General features: G+C 44.6%; 1 protein-coding gene across 1 annotated transcript in view; it reads left to right on the plus strand.

Moving 5' to 3' along the window:
* LOC134405620 (serine protease 27-like) overlaps positions 1-22,686 on the plus strand; it is a 38,152-nt gene that overhangs the window by 12,593 nt on the left and 2,873 nt on the right. Inside the window, exons 7-8 of the mRNA XM_063136860.1 lie at positions 17,602-17,761; positions 20,739-21,010. Coding sequence (XP_062992930.1) covers positions 17,602-17,761; positions 20,739-21,010 — 432 coding nt within the window. The remainder of the gene's footprint in view (positions 1-17,601; positions 17,762-20,738; positions 21,011-22,686) is intronic.

Below are 22,686 nucleotides of genomic sequence, written 5' to 3' on the forward strand. Positions count from 1 at the left end.
GTCCCTGGCTTCGATTCCGCTGGGCAGGCGTGGGGCGCCATCTCGCCTGCCCAGGCCCAACTGAATCCTCAGCCCAGGCCAGCCCGGCACACAGCCAACAACATGCGTGAGTGCTGCACTGTGCGGCACCCCTCTTAGCTTGGTGCTCTAGGCGGCCACCTGAGTGGCCTCTATGGTAGCACCGGCCTTGGGTTAAGGAGCCAAAATCATAGGGCTAGCAGTATAGAGTGGCCTAAGTAGCCTAAATCGTGCATCTGTCAGCTCTCTTAGCACAAGGGTTGATGGAATATGGGATGGAGCGTTTGGACGACTCAGGCGCTCATCTAACTGCTTTGTGGTAGGTGTGTGGTTAAGGAAACTGGGAACTGGACAAGGTTAACAGTGTTGTGTACAACTGTTCTGCTTGTGGTTAGGACTACCCACAGAGAAGCAGGGTTAAGCTAACCACAGAGCCCTCAGAGTTGTCTGAACATGCCAGTGAAACATTTTCCATGACTTAGAAAAAACAACAACATAGTTGTAGATTTTACAAAGTTGATAATCATTGGGTTTTTATCATAGTATTCTGAGAAAGCCCATAATAGACACTTCAGATACAGATACTTCAAATACAGGAAGATTGCTGTATTGTTGTATAAATGCATTGGCATCTGTTTTGCACCATTAAACAATTGTTATATGTTATTTATAAGCACTGATAAATGTTTTAGTGCTCTTCCGCTTTGTATGAATGTATTAGCACTACACATTTTTCTTAGGTGAACATCGAAAGAAATACCAGGAATTATTAAAGCCACCAGGAATCTCTACCTATAAAACGGAAAGTATGTGTGTGCTACGTATGTCCTGAAATGTTTACCCACTTCCACGTATGGTACTGCCTTAATACTGTTCAACCAGACATATCGTCATGTACATGGATCAGAAAAAAATCTAAAAACATGAATTTGGATTTTTTTACATATTCTTAAAGAATTTAATAAAAACCTAGGTTTATGCCTACAACTCCCAGAATGCCTTGGGTGGGAGGCCAGACGTACTGGCCTTTGGTGACCATTGTGATTCCTGAGGTTATTCTCAAGCAGTCAATCCAATTCCACATAAAAGGAAACAACCCACATAAATGGTCTGCATCTATTTGCAGTGCTTTCTCCCACCTGCCATGTGTGGTTTTAAAATCATAACTACATACAACAGTGTGTCTTTGAGAGGCCAAACTCTGGACATGCTCAAAGCCACCCCGTTCTGATATCACTTTTCTCAGAAACTGAGGGAAGCACACACACAGCCTTCACCCTTAAGAGGGAGGGAGGGAAGAAAGGGAAGCACTCTGTGCATGCCCAGAAACAAGTTTGATGAAGGGGAAGTGCCTGGCCTAGTCCCGGCCCTTCAGTACAGGCTCCTGATGGAGCACTTTGTGGGTGAGAAATGCGGGCTGAGGCAGTCCCAGCAGGACTTGGCCAGAGTTGTGTACGTTCACTAAGAGCTGCTTACCTCCCCTCCTCAGCGATGCTACTCTTTGATGCTCTATCAAGGAGCAGCATCGGCAACAAGAGGAGGAAAGCACCTCTCAGAGGACACCGGCACCTGAGTGCTGCCAAAGGCATACTGTGGGGTGTAGTAGTTCTCCTTCTAACTGACTTTCTGTAACTGCCACTCACCCCACCCACCATTCCATTCTAGCCTCAGCTATCAGTCATTCCTCCATTTACTCTTCTGTTTCAATAGTATAGTCAGGCTTTTACATAAAAATCATAAACTTTATTCAGTAATTCTGGCATCTATCTTGGAATGTTGTGGTTTAGTTAAAATGTGGGGGAACGCAGTGTAAAAAAATCTCATCAAGTTAAAAGGCCTTGGAAAATAATTGTTTTTTTAAAAAATCACTTCACACTTAAAAGCCATTAATGTAGTCACTAAGCAAGCCTGCCTGGGAAAAAGAAATCCATAAGCAGGGTGCCACAACTAAGATGGCCTGCTCTCCAGTTGTTGCCCACCACACCTCAGATAGTGTTCAAAGATTAACATGTTATTCAGGGAGTTAGGCTTATGCCTACAACTCCCAGCATGCCTTGGGTGGGAGGGAAGATTTATCAGGCTTAGGCAGCCATCATCTGGAAGTGGCTCACCATCCTGTGCCTGAAGGGAGAGCACCAAGAGAGAGAAAAGAAACTAATTTAATTTGTTTAGAGTTACCTCACAAGCCTAGGACCAGACTACCTTGGAGGGTTGTCATGAGGATAAGTGGGGGGTGTTGGGATATGTTGGTCTAATATTTACAACCTTATTTTAGTTATTGCCAGACTGGGCTTCTGGCCAATAACCTTATAACAGAGTTTTGCAGCGGTTTCCAGCAAAGTCAGCACAGACACAGATTAAGACTGAGACTTTCAGTAGGTTTAAAGAAACCTTTACTGGCATATAAAAATATAATTTAGTTATGGCAATCACAAATACAAATACTTGCATACGGTCAGTCAATACAGCTCTGATAGAGTGATCATTTCTGATAATTACTGATAATTACTGATACATGTACATGGGAATACAATCCTTTTTATAGGCTAACTGTACAATGATGCAACTGCTTGCAATCCCTTAATTGAAACAATCAAGTCACCAATTATTCAATCATGACATCAATGTCCAGGTGCAACGTTGACCTTTAAGTTTTCTGCTGAGTCTTCTGATTCCTCCAGCTCCTCAGCAATTAGTAAATCCCTGGAAACATATCCAGGATCCAACGGGGGGGGGGGGGGGAGAAAGAGGCAGAGATTACAAGTAAAATTCTCATTCTCCCAAAGCAGATAAACCATGTGCACAGTATGAAGAATATGATATGCAGAAGTGACAGTGGGGCTGAGAAAAACCGATGAAGACATTTTGGGTTATGAGTTCATGCCCATTTTTAAATTAATAAGCAAACGACAGCAGCCATAAAGGGCCATTCCCCCTTTACAACAGCTGTAGTTTATGTAAATAGATATACTAAAAGTAAAGAGCCCCCGCAATTACATTAAATCACAGCCTGGCTCTCAGTCCTGGTGGCAGAAGTGGGAGGTCTGGGAGGGTGTGGAGGAGAGCAAAGTAAGTCCAGTGAGTCCAATGGCCTTGCACGGGTATGTGGGAGCAGCCCCATACTGCCCCAAATTGGCTTGAGGTTCCTCAAGGTTGTGGTGCCAATCTGCTTCAGCCTCAGGGCACCTTGGGCTGGCCCAGTGATGCTCCGGATTCGGGCTAAGGTTGGTTGAATCAGGCCACTTTGCCTCAGATTCAGGGATCTGGGCTGAGGTGTTGCACAGTCCTAGTTAAAAGAGTCATGTAGAAACCCCAACCAAGCACAGCAGAAGGTTCCATGATTGCTCTTCTTCCAAGATTGAACAGTGACCTCAGAAGATAGTCAGGGAGAGAGAAAGGGGGTGGATATTGGGAGAAGAGGGGGAAGGAGAGACAAGGATATGCTAGATCAATGAACCTCTTCATTGCCTATCTTGCCCTCCAAGAGGTAAGGAAACACAATAGGCCAAGATAACTTTGTATGTTAAAATGTTTTTTAAGGTAGAACAGATGGTGCTTTCACCTTCATCATTTCACCTGTCTTGCTTGGAGCCCTCCATCTAAAGAATAACAATCCTGTTACTGAGTTATTGCTTTAGGTACCCCAGTGGGAAACTGGGCTATAATTAATAAAGCGAACAGAAAAATAACTGTGTATTAACCATCTTGGAATGTTCTTGTTATGCTGAACAGAGAGGACATATTTATCTTCTGTCAACATCCTTTGCAATGCTGAGTAAAAGATACAACATTATCAATAAAGCCATTAGGCAGCACAATTATTTTAAAAAACAGAACTATTTTAAAAAACAAAACTACACATACAAGGTTTACAGTCAGCTCAGCAGGGAAAAAGTGAGAAGGAAATGAAGCCTATTTAGCTTACCATGTAATATAAGCGTTGCTTCTATACATACCATTTCTCCTTGGATGAATAAACAGAAAGTTTGTTTTCTCTATTGCCCTATTTATTGTAAATAAATTGCCCTATTTATTTTATTTTCAGAGTTTTGTTTTGCTGAACAGAAACTATTTTATACTCCTGACAACCTTTTTCCACACCGAATATTAGACTGAAGAAATAAACAAGGCTATTAAACACTTGTTACAAATTAACTCTAGAAATGATACATACTCCCACCCTCTGATAGCAAACTCAAGCTTTGAGTCTCTATGGGCAACGTAGCAAAACACAACTATTCAGAAACGAGAGGAAAGTCTCAGGGAAACCCTACACTTTTCAGAAGTGTAAAGCATTTTTTTTTAAGAAAAAGAACCCCAAAAAGTCTAGCAGGTACTAAACATGTTCAGTAGCCCTAGACGATTCAGTGTCAGTTGAAGAGACAATGGGAATGGAATGGGGGATGGAATGAGGGGATGGAATGGAGCATTCTAGATGTGGGCACGACTGGTTAGAACCATTAAAGGAGCAATCCTATGCATGTTTAAATGGGGGTGGAGGGAAATCCTACAACTCCCAGCATGCCCCAGGTCAGATCTATTCCTCATGTCATGTCATCATGGTGAAGCTATATCCCTCTTGCACAGTTATACACCATGGCACACCCAATGACCTCTGTTGCGGTATTTTCAATAGTGTGGAGTAAATAAAGGGGAAATGAGGCTATACAAACTGTGTAAAGAATGCCTAATGTCCCCCAATAGTGCACTTCCAGTCCTATAAACAGCACTAGTGTAGACCTACACCTATCCAGCCATGCTAGCTGACCAATGCTATAAGTTATAGGAGTGTTTTTCCTGTCTAAATATTCACAGGATTGCACCCTAAAAAAGGATTAATTCCTGCATTCCGGATTTCAGGGAGCCAACAGCATTCTTTTATTTCTTTTTTTCTATGTTGGAATGTAAGCTTTGTTTTCCCCATTTTTATTTAATGTTTTGCTTTATTTTTGTAGTATTATGTATGAAAAACAAAACTGTTTTTGTCACACATACATCATGCTGAAATAAGTATTCTGGATACTTGTATTAAGAGTAGCAGTTGTTTAAAGTGATAATTTGGAACTGAGACATTTTGTCATGTCCATCCAGTTCTTGTTATTTCACAATTCAGCAAATAGTTCCCTCTAAAGAAGGCTAAGGGTTTCTCGACATTTATTTATTTTAATTGTGCTGCCCATTGACCCATACCATTTACCACTTTCATGCCACTATATCCTTCTGGGTGTGGCTCCTGCCTTTTATATGCCGCTTTCATACTGCTTTCATAGTGCGATATCTTGCTTGGTATAGATGAGGCCTGGGTTTTAAGTATCTACTTTCAGTGTGGGATTTAGCTATTACACCTGGGGTGGGTAACCAAACAAGAAAAGAGACCACAGACTTTCAAACAACAAAGCTTACAAGTATACATAAAAAATTAAGAGCGGAGAAAATAACTTTTGAATGGATTCACACATAAAACACGGGGTGGGGGGACCATAAAACTATAGGGTAATAAAAGAACCAGGAATAAACACATCCAGCTAACATAATTACATGGTGTCCCTATTTTATCCAAGTCCCTTCCCAGTAATATCTTACTGTCATGGTTCCAGCATTCTCTCAACCAGTTCTCCATTTCGAACAGCTCTTTCCTTCCTCTAAGGGTTTTCTCTGTGGTTTTCTCTCTGATCTTTCTCATCCTTAAGTGTGAATTTCTGCCCTTTATCCTCATGCTTTTGTATCTTAAAAATGACCTGTTTCCTCCCTTCTCCAACCAATTAGTAGGCTACTTTCCTGTTCATCATTGACCTAATTTCCAATTTTCTGAGTCCTTTCCCTTCATTCACTTGCTGCAAACCCTTTTTTAACCTAAGGTAATGATATTACACAGATGTGTTCCAAGTGAGTACTTCAGGCTCCCTGGAGGTGTGCAAAAACAAATCCACAAATGTACTGGAGTATTGAAGTCAAGTCACCTTCAGTACAATGGTGTTGACTTATGCCATTTGTTTTTCTTTACCTTCTTTTGCTTGAAGAACACCTGTAATGTTGTTATATTACTACAGAACCCCAGTATATCCTACATCTCCCCCAGACCACCCCTCCGAGATGAACTAAATCTGGCGATAAATAATTTGTGCACACAATTACACATTTCATCAGCAACAATTTGGTACCAATTGATAATGTTTAACTTGGAATATCATTCGACATCATTGAACAATGGCAAAATTAAGAACTTTCACAAGTGTCACTAAGGGACTTGCTGGTAAAGGAGGAGGAAGTACAGTACTTGAGATAGTACATTGTAGAATTTCATAGAACTGCTGGGAGATGCTTGTGGAGCCAAAACATTCCACAGAACTGTGGTTGAAAAACACTGATACATGTCCTCAGATATTCCTAAATTTGCCACCATGCTCCAGCCCATCCTCTTTTTAAGCAATATATTTGTCTTTTCTTTCTTTTTTCTTTTTTGGGCAATATGTAAGTTCCCACCCTAAGATGGTCTATTTCGAGTTGAAATGAGAGAGAGGTGTATACTTCATGTGTCTGGACTGTAACATCATGGAAAGATTCTTCTTTGCATTTATGTCCAGGATTTTCTTATTGCAGATAAGAATTGAGGAACTCAAACGAAGTCAGAACACTTTACCATAACTTAATATAAAAACAATTTGTTTTTATATTCACAGGCGGAGACACTGTCCTATATTGTATATAATTGTAAGGAACATGGATTGGATTGTAAAAAGTCTGTGTGTGTGTGTGTGTGTGTCTTTCCCTCTCCCCCTCCGTCCCTCCGTCCCTCCGTCCCTCCCTCCCTCCCTCCCTCTCTCTCTCTCTCTCTATATATATATATATATAAGCCTTTTTATCTTCTACATGCTGGAACATTTTTACGTACTAGACCATTGACTAAGACTTTAGATCAAAGCATATTTGGTTTTGCTTGGTACTAGTTACTCCCACTGTTGATGGATATTTTTATGTATTAGACCAGTGATGAAGATTTTAGACCAAAGCATGTTTGGTTTTGCTTGGTAGAAGTTACTCCTGCTGCAGATGGCTATTACAGCACAATAGTGCTGTATTTTCCTCTATTGTATATGCCTGCGTAGATAACATAACCATGCAGTTTGCTTATCCCAATTGTTTTATCTCTATTTAGTTCAGGGTTGGAATGCATTTCCTGTTTTGATTGTGCCTGTCACACATTTTTCAATACCATAAGAAAAACGCCCTGTGAGCCAGCTTTTGGTATGAATATCAATGCTTAAGTATGAAAAATATGAAACTAGAACCATATGCTGGAGCACTTAGAAGCTACTGAAAAATACATTTCCTGTTTTGTTTGAGGAATGGGGAAATAACCCAGAAGGTTGAAATTGCGCTCCCCTCTCTCCCCAAGTTCCCTTTCCTGCTTAGTAAAGAGGGATCCCTGGTTGTCTGGGGGAGCTGGGGGCAGGATGAAACATGACCAAAATATAGCTAGAATGAAACTGGCATAAGACTTACAATGGGTCCAATGGAACACAGGCTAGAACCATTTTAGAGTACACTATGGCCGTTGCTAGATGATGTGTTAGCCCCGGGCGAGCCCCTGTATGTCATCTGGATGCTCAGGGGATCCCAGGCTCAGGCAGGGGTAACCCTCCCTTGGCCCGGGATAACTGGCACCGCTTGTGGCCCGGTGTTTCCCATGGTCTTGGGCTGAGCCTGAGACCGTGGGCATGTAGACTGGTCCACCGCTTTTCCCAGCTACCACAATTACTCACGAGTAGCCAGGAAAAGCAGCAGATGGGGCACAGCACTCTGCAGGAGTGCTGGGCCCATCAGGGCAGGGGGAGAGATCGGGGGTGGGGAGATCAGGGGGAGTGGAAACTAGAGATTGGGGGGAATTGTGGCTAGGGGGGAAATCGGAGCCAGAGGGGAGCAGGGAACCCCTTTTTTAAAAAAAGCCGCCCAAAAAACCACTTACCAATCGATGATGCACTCCTGTGCACCCAGCCCTTTTAAAAAATGGCGGACACAACGGGTCCTTCCTGCAGCCTGTTGCGTCTGATGTGTAGACTGGGGTGACAGCCCATGCTACTTGTAGTGCAGGCTGGCCCCTCCTCCCACATGGATTATTAGATAGGTTTAGCAAGGCCCTATGTCACAGTGATGGTTTTGAAGAAATAGCTTCATCAATACACTCTACTTGCTCTCTAAAGAAACTATCCATTCCAGATTCAGTTCTGAATGGCTGATTAGAAGAATCCATGCATATGATTCAAAACTGGCATACTAATTCATAGTCACTTTTTAAAAAAGACTTGAATACATATTTCCTGCAAGTGCCCTCTCCTTCCTAATAGAGGCAAGGTTTTCCTGATGGTTTAGGAGCTTTGAGTGATGGAACAACAGGAATGGTAACTGTCATTGGCAGAAGACCTACAATTAGTCTGGCAGAGCCCAGGCTAGAGCTATTTTAGCACCAACTACACAGCAGTGATGGCAACAAAGCTCTGTCACTAGCCTATACTTGCTTTAACTGAGTTTGGCCATCACAAATTTGAATTGGTCATTTGAAAAACCCATGCATATAATTCAAAACTGCCCACGTGATTCATTCCACCCAAGATTCTCTTTAATTTGTTAGTTCCATCTCCCTTTTAAAGGTAACTACAGACTTTTTAAAGCTACTAAAGATTTGCTGTCAAACTAGTGCACTCTTTGAACACTGACTCTTCCTAAAGGATGGGCAACCGAACTAACTCTGAAGTCCCACCTGTTTTCATGAGACTTTCCACAAGTTCTTGGGTTTCTGGTTCTAGGGCCATAGCTAGACCTAAAGTTTATCCCAGGATTGTCCTGGGGTCAAACCTGTTCGCCTAAGTGCCACACAGGGGAACCAGTGCTCAGGCAGGGGCAAACCCTGGATGATCCCAGGATAAACCTTAGGTCTAGCTGTGGCCTAAGTAAATTTTGTTTTTATTGCTTTCTAAAGCAGTAAACTTTGTTTTTTATTGAACCTTGAATTGAGCTTGATTCAAGGTGCAGCTTTTAACCTTTAAAGCCCCTACAATACTTGATGGAACCACCTCTACTGACCTGAACATATCTGGACACTACAATCAATGTCGGGCAACCCCTCTAAGTGCCTCCTCTGAGGGAGGCTGGGGGCGTTACTAGATGAGGCTGTAGCGCACGTTACCTTCCGCAGTCGCGTCGAGGCTTCCAGATGACGTTCACCAGGATCCGTCGTTATCCTGCGGTGAAGCCTCTTTCTCCCGACTTTAAAAAAGTTAATTCTAGTGGCGCCTTTCCCTGCCGGCCCGCGCTAATTTGGAGTAGGTGTGGGAGGATGTGAGGTCACTGCGGTCCGCACTGGTCAGGAAAAGGCGTGCTAAGGGGAGTGGCCAGCGGCTTCGGTCAAGCCGCCTCCGCCATTTGCGCCCAGTCCGCCAGCTGGGGCAGCGCAGCTGAGCGGCTTTTTTTTTTTTTTATTCCCACAGTGACAGTTTGCGCAGGAACGGAGGAACGGAAAAGTGGCTGGTGTGCTGCTGGGGGTGGGTGGGGGATGGGTGGGGGATGTGCGTCTGTTTTTTCTACTTCAAGCTCTGCGTGGGTCACTTTTCGGAAAGGCGGGCATCCCACAGTCATGGGAAGTTGGTGACTCCTCGTGGTGGGCAACCACAGTGGCCGCATAATGGCGGTGCTGTACGCTGCGCCGAAGATGTATAGGCTAGCGGGGACTGAGGGGGACGCTCCAGGCATGAAGGGCTGTGTGCCTGTTGGTGTGGGTACGCGGCTGGAAGAGGGCACAGCTGTTTCTGGGCTGCTGCCATGCCTACGCCCAGATGTGGGTTGGCTCCGTGGGATGGGGGGAGGGCACAGAGGCGGTCATCGCCACCGACACTTCAGAGGCATGATGGGAGATGTAGGTACAGAGTGCCCATGCAGACAACTGACCTCAGGTCATATTACACCCACCACGAACACCATCAGGAAGTGACCGCATCAATGTTGACCCTCAACACCGGCACTCGCTGGTGCCTGAGGGGGCTGGTACGAAGCAGCAGCACCAGCAGCAGCAGCAGCACTTCAGCTGGCACTGCCACTGCCGCCGCCGGTGCCACGGTGGCATCGCTGATGGCTGTGCAAGCGATCTACACTGTTTGCGGTCTTTCGGACTTGCGCAAACCATGTGGCGAGCGGGGAAAAAACCCGCGGAAATCAGGCCAGTGTGGCTGCGCAGCCGTGCTCGAGGCGGCAGCAGCACAACCGGCGCAAACTTCCGCCACAAATCTAAGGAAGGTGTGGATCATGAGGCGTCACGGCTGAACGGGGAAATCCGCATTCACCGCTCCTCAACGACGGAACACCCGGTAGGTCTAGCAAAGCCCCGGAGTGTGGCAACAAGAGATAGGGCCTTCTCTTTGGTGGCCCCCTGACTATGGAATGGGTTCCCACTCAGGCCCACCTGAACCCAACATTTAATGGTATTTAGTGGTATATGATGGGGCATTTATGTCAGTCATCTAAACATGTCTCTTATTGTGTTTTCAGCTGTTTAAATTCTTTTAAATTTTGTATGTGTAAATTTTTATGCTGCATTTTTAGATTGTATTTTATTATTTTATGGATTGTTGTAAACTACCCAGAGAGCTTTGGCTATTGGGTGGTATAGAAATGCATTTATTATTATTATTATTATTATTATTATTATTATTATTATTATTACTTTAATTAAATTTTATTGTATCAGTTTGATGTGGTATTTACTGCATATACTGACCTGAAAAGTGACTGAAAAAATAATTTACATTAAATAAATAAACAAGCAAACAAATACAACACTGAAGGAAAGACGTTTCAAGCAACAGAAACTGTACAAAATGTATGAATATATTTCAAATGATGTTTTGGGAGCACTCATCACCAGCACCCCCAGCCTCCTAGAAGATTGCTCCAATCTTCTTCTTCTTTTTTGGATACAGCAGTAACAAAAGAATCAGAGCATAAAAAGATCTCCTAAGTCATATTTGCTTATTCAAGATTCAAGTACACAAACCCTTCACTGGAATTATTGCTTTACCATTTTTAGTTGCCTTTCCATTTGGGATTTTAATGGGGTGTGGGAGAGATATGTAGCCTCCCTCAGTCTTCTCCAACCTGGTTCCCTGCAGATACTGGTGTAATGTACTGAATTTGTCAAGTTAGTATTGCATTCAGCATAACCATATGCCTGCTTATTTGAAAATAAGTCTTATTGCTTCCAGTGGACATTACTCCCAGGTAAGTGTGTACCTCTGATTACACTGTAAATCAGAGAACGGTTTGTATGTTTTAATTTTGTTTTAAGATGCTTTGAGCCTTTTTTGAGAAGGGCATCTAAGAAATTATTTAAGCATCTAAGAGCTTCGGCTATTGGGCGGTATAAAAATGTAATAAATAAATAAATAAATAAATTATTATTATTATTATTATTATTATTATTATGCAATTGTAAGATGGTAGTGTAACTTAACACATCTACTTCTTAGGCTGCCTTTTTTCCCCCAGGTGCTTTCATTCAGAGGAGGAAGACATTGGACATGCATAGGGCAGACGCACTGTAGGCCTAGGTTCCTGGTTTAAAAATAAAAATAAAAATCCCCACTTCAGGGAAATGACACTTTGAAGTGTGTCATTTTAAACAGTAAAACATAGATTATTTCCTCTTTGTTTGAGTCATGAAACGAATTCATTTGTTCTGAAGATTTAACAGTTAGGGTTACGCTATATAAAGAACACACCTGGGTGTTGCTTCCCTACAAGAAACTAACAGCAGCCCAAGACTACAGAGTCTGTTCTGATCATCCAAGAAAGAACCAGGTAGGAATGGCAAAGGATATGAAGGGGCATTTGGATATACTGGGGAACGATCAGCATTGCTGTCAGAGGGCCAAACGAGATATGACCTAGGAAATCTGTCATTGGATTTCTCCACATTATCAGCCACAGCATGGTGAAACAGCAAGACCTAAATGCCCCCTCCTCAATATTCCATTACAGAGGCACAAAATGTGTATTAGAGAAATACATGCAGAGATGCCATCATGATCTCCTATGCCATATCCACTTCGGCCCTTAAAATGCAATATTGATTCAAAGGGACAGGAGGAGGACCTAAGGCAGGAGTGGGCAAATTGTGGCCCTCCAGGTGTTATTGGACTGCAACTCCCATCAGTCCTACCTAGCATAGTCTATTGTGAGGGATGATGGGAGCTGCAGTCCAACAACAGCCACAGGATCATACAATTGCCCACCCCAGGTCTAAGGGGTGTCGAAGTCAGCACTGGTTTATTGTCATAGAGTGGAGGATTATGAAGTGCTGTATCATGAGTTCTTCTTCAGCTGTGATGCGAGGGAAATGATTCCTACTGGTTAGAACAACAGGGCTAGCGGATGCTTCAACTGCCAGGCATAGTCACTATTTTCTGTTAGCCATCCCTTGGGAATCAGTATTTTCATTTTGTCCCTATTTTTCCCTTTGGGAGTTATCACTTCTAGAGTAGTTGCTAATGTTGTCATTCCTCAGGGATCAGCAACCTTCTCAGTAGTGAGTATATATAGTATGGTGTAGGTTGTTTGATAAGATTGAATTTGATGGCCAGTTGTTGGTGAATTATTTTTGCAGATGTATTGTGTCAGTCTGTACAGTCCATTCCTGCTAGAATTTTACATCCTCTTGAAATTGGTGACATTTCCTGCATAGGTCTGTTGTTACACTGTTATCTATTATGATGTATTTTTGGTAGTTCTTAGTTGCTATAACTTGATCCTGTATAGTGATTAGGAATCCTTCTGTTTCTGGAAATAGCTCACCCTTCCTGAGTCATTTGTATGATTGTTCTTTGCTTATTTGTGGCTTCTGTATTATGTTGTAGTACTTCCCATGGAGTACTTCTTGTGCCCATTTTTCTTTTTTCTCTGCGAGTGAGAGTGGTTGCTTTTGGTCTTCATTTTGTAGTGCTAAGTTGAGTGGAGTGTCTGCTTTCACTATGGCTTTATGAATGGGGGTGTTTTGAGTGATTTTATCTGTTTAGCATGGATTGTATTAATGTCCAGCAGACCTCTTCCTCCTTCTTTCCTGCTGATTGTTATTCTTTCAATGCATGAGTTGGAATGGAGCATGCGGTGTTTTGTGAGTTCGGTGTGATTGAATCTGTTTATTTTTTCGAGTTCAGTGTGTGACCAGTGTATGATTCCGAATGAGTATGTGAGGATGGGCATTGTGTAAGTGTTGATTGATTTGAAAATGTATATTATTATTATTATTATTATTATTATTATTATTATTATTATTATTTCATACTGTTGTGTCCCTGACTGTTCACCTGAATATTGAAAGCGCCAGTAGGTTTGGCAATACTAGACTTGCTGAGATGGGGAGGTCTCATGATGTTGGAGAGAGTCAAGATTTGGGATTCCTCTTGGGCCTAGAGAATTTATGGAAGGAGACTTCCAGGTTACCTCATTATCCAAACTTCAGCAGCCCTCCTCTTTCTTCTTTGACATGTAATATTATCACACAGATATCAAGAGACAAAAGTAAAACTGCTGTTTCTGGAACTGACTAGAACTGAGCCTCACAGAAAAGGACCAGAGAAGAACTGTCAGCCATGTCATTTCAGCTCTCCTTGCTCACTGTATGGCTGCTGCGACTGACCATGGTACAAGGTGAGTGAAGGCAGTGGGGAGATGCTAGCACTGTTCCTGATTGTGCAGAGGATTCTACACAGGTTCAACTGAACATGCTTAAAATTCACTCTCAGGACATTTGTCTCAATGCAGCCAGGTTAGTGGTGGAGCCAGCATATGCGAGAGATTTGAGAGGAGACCTGCAGGCCCCTGAAACATACGCTGATCTTTAAACCCACGTGCATCTTTTCAATGTTTCTGTAGGGCCAAAGAAAGACATTTGATCTTGAGTAGGGGTGTTTTGGGAGTATGACAGGGGTTTGAATCCAGCAGACTCCACCTGTTCAGCCTCCCAGACTCTGCTCAATCCGTTGCAGCCACTTACTGGACCTATTCGCTGGGTGCTCAAGACATCCACAAACATCCAGCAGCTGCCGGTCTCCTTGGCAAGCCATCATTCTGAGATTCTAACGTTGCATAAATGGTGGCCATAAAAGTGCCATTCATGCGACATTACAGATGCGAATGGACCCTTTACAGCCACAATTTACGTAACATTAGATTTCCAGAAATCCACAAGTCACCATTTTTACGTAAAATCACAGCTCGCTAAGGGGACAGGCGTTCCCACGCCACTCATTGGGTGCTTCCCAGGCTGAGTGAGACTAAGTGACGGTGACTCAGCAAGCACCCAGCAAAACCGGATGGAGATGACTCCTTCCATTCCTAGTCTTGAGGTCCCAATTGGCAATATAGAGCATTCACAGCCTTTCATGTTGCCTGCATTTGTGGGTATAAGACAGAAATATAATAGGAGTGTGTGTGTGTTTAAAAAAAATGCCAGAATTTGGGTTTCTACTACTTACTTAATCTAGTAGTAGAAACCCAAATTAGAACTCCCCCGTTCCTCCTCCTCTGAGGTCACTTTTCTGAACATGCAAGGCAGCTGGCTATTTCTTTGCTGGAGCAAAGTATGGCATGCATGAGATATCAAGCGGGTTTCCCAAAAAGGTACTGACTACACCAAACTTAGTCACAGCTGAGTTGGCATATCAAAGATTGGGTAGCATCATGGCAACATTTCTCTTAAATATACAAACTGGCATGAAATGGCTTTTCCATTGACAAAGAAGGAAACCACATTCTCAGGGTGGAACTCAGCGGTTCATGTTCTAACCAAAGCATAAACATTTACTCACACAGAGGCCTGGTTCAGAAGACACCTTAAACCACAGCTTTAACCACAGTGACTAAGGCAAATATTATTCTTATAATAATATCTTATTTTTATTCACCCTGGCTAAAGCTATGGTTTGAGGTGTCTTCTGAACAAGGCCATACTCATGTACATACAGACACAAAAGTCAGTTTCAAAAAGAAAAAGATGTTGGCAATCCATCCTACCTGGAATTATTTCCTTCTGACATGGGGAACTTAAAAGGTGTGGGAGCTCCTAGCTAATCACTTCTTCTCCCTCCAAGCTCTGCTAATACTTTTAGGGAGTAATCCTATGGTTCTTGAGAGAGCATCCCAGGGACCATAGGATTGCTCAAAAAAACCCTTCTGAGGTCATAGACAACACTCCAGCTTTGGACGGGAGGAGTTGGAGATACAAACCCCTTCCACCAACCGCTTGCAGCCAGTGCAGAAAGTACTGTAGCAGCTGCCCCCGTGGTCAGAAAAGTGAGCTGAGAATGGGAGGAAACAGGGTGTTCCAGTTGGTGCGACCACAGAAGCTAGGATGCAAGATATCTTGATCCTCCTCCAGCCTCCTTCTATCCCCTTTCAAAGAAAAGCCCATCTAGTGAATATTGCCAAAGAAAGGGAAAGGAAGATTGCCTCCACTGCGCCTCCCACCACACTGGCTTCAGAGGCCATAGGACTTTTAGAAGCCACCAAGTTTGGAGGCATCTGAGCAGCAAAGGTGCAATTTATAGTGTTGCATCCTAAAACTCTACATTAAATCTCTGGACAGCAACTGGGCTGGTGGACCAAACTACAGCTGACTTGTGTGATGAGGGGACAGCCCATTCCCATTGGAGGATTCCCTCTCGTACTCCTACCACTGCTGGGTCCAGGAGTGTAAAGGCATTTGGGGAACTCTGGTCCCTTGAAATAAGTGGCATAGCAGGAGAGCCCTAGGAAAGGGCAAGGGATTACTGGGACGGATTGGCCAGTGGGAAGCCTTAGGACTCCTAACAGCTTGCCTCCTACTTAGTGGCTTTGTTTGGACAACCATGTGGGTAAAAGAAATCATTGTGGGTTCTCCCACACTTACCGGTCACACGACTGCAATTTACAGAATTAGCCAATTGTCCTAACCTGGTGTGTAGCATGGCATGGCTGACCTTACCCACCCCACAACCCTAACTGCAAGCTGCAGGTTGCAAAGTGGGTAAGCAGAAACCCACGCTGCATGGTGGGTAATCATGCAAATCATGGTTGTGGGACTGGAATTCACAGGGGTGGGGAAGAACCCACGATAGTTTCTTTCACCCCCACAATCATCTCAACCCAGATAGCATGTTCCAAGGCAGAGCCCCAACATTACAAACAGGCCCACAGCTGAAGCCCTGATGAATGCAGATTCACATTAAGCTCTGCTTACATCCTGAGAACTTGGCTATGAACAAACTCATTGCATGTTTGTCAGAGAGCCAATTCTTCAACAAATTGGTAACAAGATTTGCCACGCAGGGATGGTCATATCTAATGATGCCCAGGCAAGGAGTCTCTTTACTCTGAACCATTGTCTTGTTACTGGGGTCTCTTCTCCTTGCTCCTAGGGTGACTCCAGACACAGAGCTCCAAATGATACCATTCCATGCATCAATTCCATCTTCTTTTCCTTAATGGAATTTTATACACTCTTTTCTACAGTGACTTTTACCTAAAATATCTTCCTTTTTCAATTCCTCAGGTGCTGCTAGCTCAGGATTGGGTAAGCAACCCTCAATATATTGGAAACATTTCTGCATGGGGGGAGATGGAGAATAGCAGACCCTCTGAGAATTCAAGGATGATCCAGCCTTATCCACTCGCCTATGACAAGATGTACAAGATTTTCTCCTTCTCCCATAATACTAGAAGCCAATGGGGTCATCCCATGAAGCTGATTGGTGAGAGATTCAGGACAGATAAAAGGAAGGACTTCTTCACACAGCGCATAGTGAGAATTTGCTATGGAATTTGCTACCACAAGATGTAGTGATGGCCACCAATTGGGATAGCTTTAAAAGGGGGTTAGATAAATTCCTGGAGGAGAAGGCTATCAATGGCTACTAGTTCTGATGACTATGTGCTACTTCCAGTATCAGTGGCAGTAAGCCTGTGTGCACAGGCTGCTGGGAAGCATGGACCAGGAGGGTGCAATTGCACCCAGGTCCTGCTTGTGGGTTCCCGGTTGATAGCTGGTTGGCCACTGTGTGAACAGTGTGCTGGAGTAGATAGACCCTTGGTCTGATGCAGCATGGCTCTTCTTATGTTCTCAATATAAAGTATTTATTTATTGTTCAGTTCTTCGATGTTTATCTAAAATTCTGTCTCTTCCACACACCAAAATTAAAAAGAAATAAATCCTGACCCTTCATGAGGGTTAGTCTAATTGAACGAAGTGAGTTTTACTTGCAAGTAGGTATTCATATGATTGGCTACATACTGTGTTGAGGAATAATAAGGCAATAAATGCTTATTCGTTTGCCAAAATAGATACATCTAAACCCAGGAGCATTAGTCATTAATCAAAGATTTACATACACATGTTTGCAAGCTAATTCAAATTGAGGAATTCTATTTCCTGACGTGCTTCCCTTCTTATAGCAGTTTGATTTTGTTTCAATTGCAAATTATAATCCCTTCTCCTAACTGTTTCATTTCGTTCCAATTGCAAATCGTAATGCAAATTGTAATCCTTTCCTTCCTCCACAGTTTGCAGGCAGCCAAGAGATGCTCAAAAAATTGTTGGAGGTCAACCAGCTATTGATGGGTCAAGGCCGTGGCAAGCCAGCCTTTTAGTACACGGCTCTTTTTGTGGAGGCTCCCTCATAGCTGAGCAGTGGGTGATGACAGCAGCTCACTGCTGCTTACTGTAAGTATCTGATACGCTGTAAAGTGTTACAGGGAGACTGAGACGTGCTGGCTCTCTTTCCACGTGTTGTATTTTCATTGGCATCATCTTTGGCTGAAGAATCCATTTTGTGCCAGATGAAGCGATAGAGACGTAGGCATGGAAGGCTACTAGAAAGACGAATAGTACCCTGGGAGGCTGTAGAAGGGCCAAAGTATTTGCCTATGCCCCCCCTCCATTGATGAAGGAATACTTGGCTTTGTGTACCACACATACAATAATGGCCGCTTTTCCTGGAGGGTGGCCTGGGAGAATGATCGCTTTGCAAAGCAGAGGAAAACACCTCCAGGGCTCTCTGGAGGGTGCTGCTGGGTGCCCTGTGCTGAAGTTGTACCCTGTGACCTGTAGAGGGCAAATCAAAGTTGAGGGGGGAAATGCCTGTGTCACCTGAACCCCCCGTCCCGCCTGGCCCCTTACCTGGACCCACTGCTGCCGCTGCACAAAGTGCGGCGGCAGAGGCTCCAGGCAACCCCACCACCACCACCACTTACCTGCTCCATCATGTCCACGCCCGGGCTTGAATCAAGCCTTGCTTCCAGGTGGACCAGGGCGCTCAGTTCAAGGCTGGGCCCAGTGATGTTGGAGCAGGTAAGTGGGGGGGGCTTGCTTGGAGCCGCCGCCGCAGTTCGTGCCACTGCAGGTCTAGGTAAGGTGCCAGGCGGGAGGGGGTTTCTTATCTGCCCCGTCGTCGCCGGGCCCAGGCTTGAATCAAGCTTCCGGGTGGACCAGGGCGCTCAGTTCAAGCCCGGACCCAGCAACAACAGAGGAGGTTAGTGGAGGAGGTCTTGCCTGGCAGCGGGTCCAGGTAAGGGGCCAGGCCAGGGGGGTCTTACCTGCTCCAACACCTTTGGAGGGCATCAGGTTGGGGAAGGGCTTGAACTGAGTGCCCTGGTCAACAGGAAGCAAGGCCGCAGGTGCTCCAGGCAAGCCCACCCACCCCCACTTCACTTACCTTCTCCGTCGGCGCTGGGCCCGGGCTTGAACTGAATGCCCTGGCCCAACCGGAAGCAAGGCCGCACCTACGGACTTGCTTCCGGGTGGAGCCGGGGGTTCAATTAAAACTTGGGCCCAGCGCCGATGGAGCAGGTAAGAACCCCCCTCCCGCCTGGCCCCTTACCTGGAACCGCCGCCGCTGCTGCAGAAACTGCAGCAGTGGCTGCGACCTCAGGCAAGCCCCACACACCCCCAGGCACCCCATTTCACTTACCTTCTCCATCATGGCCAGGCCCGGTCTTGAATCGAGCCCCCGGGTCCACCCGGAAGCAAGGCCGCAGGTGCACCCTTGCTTCTGGGTGGACCAGGGCGCTCAGTTCAACCCGGGGCCTGGCCACGACGGAGAAGGTAAGAACTCACCCTCCCGCCTGGCCCCTTACCTGGCCCCGCCACCGCCACTGCACAAACTGCAGCAGCGGCTCCCGGCAAGCCCCCCCCCCACTTACCTGATGTCTCGCAGCTGGGCACGGGCCGCACTCTCCCTTCTTCTCCCCCCCTCCCTCCAGGGAATCTGATCTGAGGCGCATGCATTGCCTTATCAAATTCCCCAAAGAGAAACATAGGGTTTTTAAAAAATTAATTAAAAATTGATGGAATGAACTTTTGAAAAAAGAAAGGCCATTCCATCAATGGGGAGGATAGGGCAATGCAGTCCTACTAATGGATTGCATTGTAAGGCTCCCAATTCGGAGCTTTTAGCGCGCAAAAAAATGGTCACCACCATTTCTGTTTCAGTTTGAAACAGAGAGGCTTCCTCCCCCCTTTTGTCATTTAAAGTGACATCTTGCCCTCAATATTTCACCAATCTTCTTGAAACGTGCAGGGTATGTAAAACCAGCATTTCTTTCTGGCAGGACTCTGTTTCAGAAAGATTGGTGAAATATTTTCCATTTTAGGATACTAGAATGACCCACCCCCCAATAACGCCTTTTAACATGGTGGAATGCTGTTTTTACTGATCATCCTTAACACAGGGAAACACTGCTGTGTTTTCCTGTAATCCTGCAGTGCACTTCAATACTGCTATAAAGCAGTAGTGTGGCACCTGCCTTTTACATACCACTTTCATACTGCTTCATAGTGGAATATCCTGCTTGGGGTAGATGAGCCCCCTGAAAGTAAGCAGGAGGTTAATTAGCTTGCCTTCTACAAAATTTAAATTATAATAATTAATTATAATTATGTGCAAATATTTGAACGTGCAAATTAGCACATGAAGATTTGTGCAGTCTTTTGTCCTGTGGTCTTTTGTCCCAGATCTTTTTTGTACCTACCACCTCTTCTATGTGCAAAACGTAAGTTATTTTTTAAATTTAAATTACTTTCCCCACTCCCTCCACCCAACCTTCGATGTGCGCATTGGTCCTGAGGAGTGCTGCACCCTGTGCACAGCTTCCGGCTCCTCGCGAGGAATTGCATGGAGCCTGGTCAACCCATGGCACCCGGCCACGTGTTCTGTGATCTTGGGCTCAGCCCGGGATCGCGGAAAAACCGGGGCCGAAGGGGAGGGCAATATCCTGGAGCAAGGGAGGGATCACCCCTCCCTGATCCCAGGATCCCCTGTGCATCATGTGGATGCACAGGGACGTTCTGGGGATTGCCCCGGGATAAAGCCCCGTCTAGCTATGGCCTGTGTGGCTTACTGAGAAAAGCAAACAAACAAAAAACCTATAGGTGAAATGAAATGTAGCACAATTTCTCATTGTAGCACTGGATATTCCCATCCAACCTCCAGCATTACTAGGGTATTATTATTATTATTTATTTATTTATTTATTTATTTATTTATTTATTTATATATAGCACCATCAATGTACATGGTGCTGTACAGAGTAAAACAGTAAATAGCAAGACCCTGCCGCATAGGCTTACATTCTAAGATTGCTCTGCAAAAAGATGGATTTCCACTCATGGATCCTGGTGCCTTTTGCTCTTGTGTTCACAGATCTACCAGTCTCTCTGATTATAAAGTATTGCTGGGTGCCTACCAGCTCTCAAACCTCTCAGATAGTGTGGTATTCTCTGGTGTGGAGCAGATTATCCTTCATCCTGACTACTCTGACAAAACGCACATTGCAGATATTGCTTTGCTTAAACTGGAGACTCCTGTGAAATTCACCGATTATATCCATCCTGTCTGCCTGCCAAATTCTTCTGAACAATTCCCTATGGATGCAGACTGCTGGGTCACTGGTTGGGGAGATATTCAACATGGAGGTGAGGAATGCTCTTTCCAGTGCACATTCAGACTCTCTGGGAACTTTCAAAGCATTAATGCTCATGGAGCTTCATAATGTGAGGGTGCGCAGACAGCTCCTTCCCAAGAACCTTACACTCTCAGAGTTGTCATGGGCAGATGGAATAATCATTGCAAAAGCAGAGAGAACTCAAGGGGTGGGTCTGATCCAATTAAATACAACATACCCCATTGGATCAGGACAGGAGACCTGTTGGAGTCAACTCAGAGATGATGCACAAACTGGTTTCTTTGTGCTATCTGGACTCTAGCACACACTCAAAAATGTTTAAAAGTACTCCCAGGTGGCTCAGCACCACTGCATTACAAGTTCCCACAACACACACTGATGAAGTTCTCCCAAATCAGTCTCAGAAACAAATTGTACCTTCCTTAAAACCAGGGTGAGCAGTGCTGGTTCCAGATCTTAAGAAGATCTATTGGACAATATATTCTGTCCATTTCCCTGCCTGAATCACCCTACCTGATTCCTGACTGCTGTGGCCACTGCCCATTTACTTGCCTTACCCCCGGGCCAAATTGGCACCACCTCTCCGAGAAAGAAACAATGGTGTGGAGCTTCATGCTCCTTCTCTTTGCTTCTCTTTGCTTCTCTCACTTGGACAGGGAAAACAAAGCTGCAGAAACTACAAAGAGAAGGAGAAGCAGGACCTGGAGAGTCTAGGGATTGGCGTAGAGGCCCCTTTTAGGAGGTGGGTCTTGGTAGTTGCCCAATGATGCTGGAGCTTACTGATGCTAGAGATGAGCTAGAGTGTTAGGGGTGCTAGAGGTGAGCTTTATCAACCCCAAATTCTCCTCTGGGTTGGATTTTGCAGGACGTAAGGGAAGGGTCATGCAGAGACTGACAGGGATCAACAGCTTCTAGAACCCCAGTTTCATATTGGAATTTGGGGGAGATAGTAATATTTTTTAGGGAAAAGGCCCAGAGAAATCTTAACCAATCTGAGGCAAGAGGTCTCACCTCCACACTGCTCTACATTCTCAGAGGCTTACTGGGTCAGGAAGAGGAGTAGATGTATCTACGACAGAGCAAATCATCTGGCAAAAACTGTCAATATTATGCTTAAGACAGCGAAATAACCCATCATGGAGAGGTCATTAACATTCATGTTTGGGAGGCCAAGCAGGGTAGTGGACTTCTGCTGAACCCCTGATCCCCTCAGACTTCTGTGACATCCCCACTTCAGATAGAGTGTGGATGAATTGGAAAAGCAACAGTCATTGGGACCAGATATATCAGTATAGGAGGGTAGAGAGATAAAGGGAAGAGGAGTCTCATGAGCCCTAAAAGGTGGCCTACAGATATTTTAAGTAGATATAGGAGGGCTCTGAAGTTAAGTAGGAGGAGTTCGTGCTGAATCTGAAAGCAAAAAGGAAGTTTGTGGGAGGAGTGTTGGCTAGCAGTAGGGATTTACACCATTAGGTGGCCCGCAGAGTTGCTGAATCTCTGGAATCATATCCACAAGGACTAATTTGAGCCAGGCCTTCCCAGAGGTCACTTCCCAGAATAGTTTCTCATGGCACAACACCTTCCTCAGATATTTCATCTGAGCATATACAGAGCACCTTTTCTTAGACAAGCAAATCCATGGGATAAAAATACACATGCACATAACTGTTTAGCTCAAGAGGGAAG

The sequence above is a fragment of the Elgaria multicarinata genome, chromosome 11 (assembly GCF_023053635.1).
Source record: "Elgaria multicarinata webbii isolate HBS135686 ecotype San Diego chromosome 11, rElgMul1.1.pri, whole genome shotgun sequence".
Classification (NCBI taxonomy): domain Eukaryota; kingdom Metazoa; phylum Chordata; class Lepidosauria; order Squamata; family Anguidae; genus Elgaria; species Elgaria multicarinata.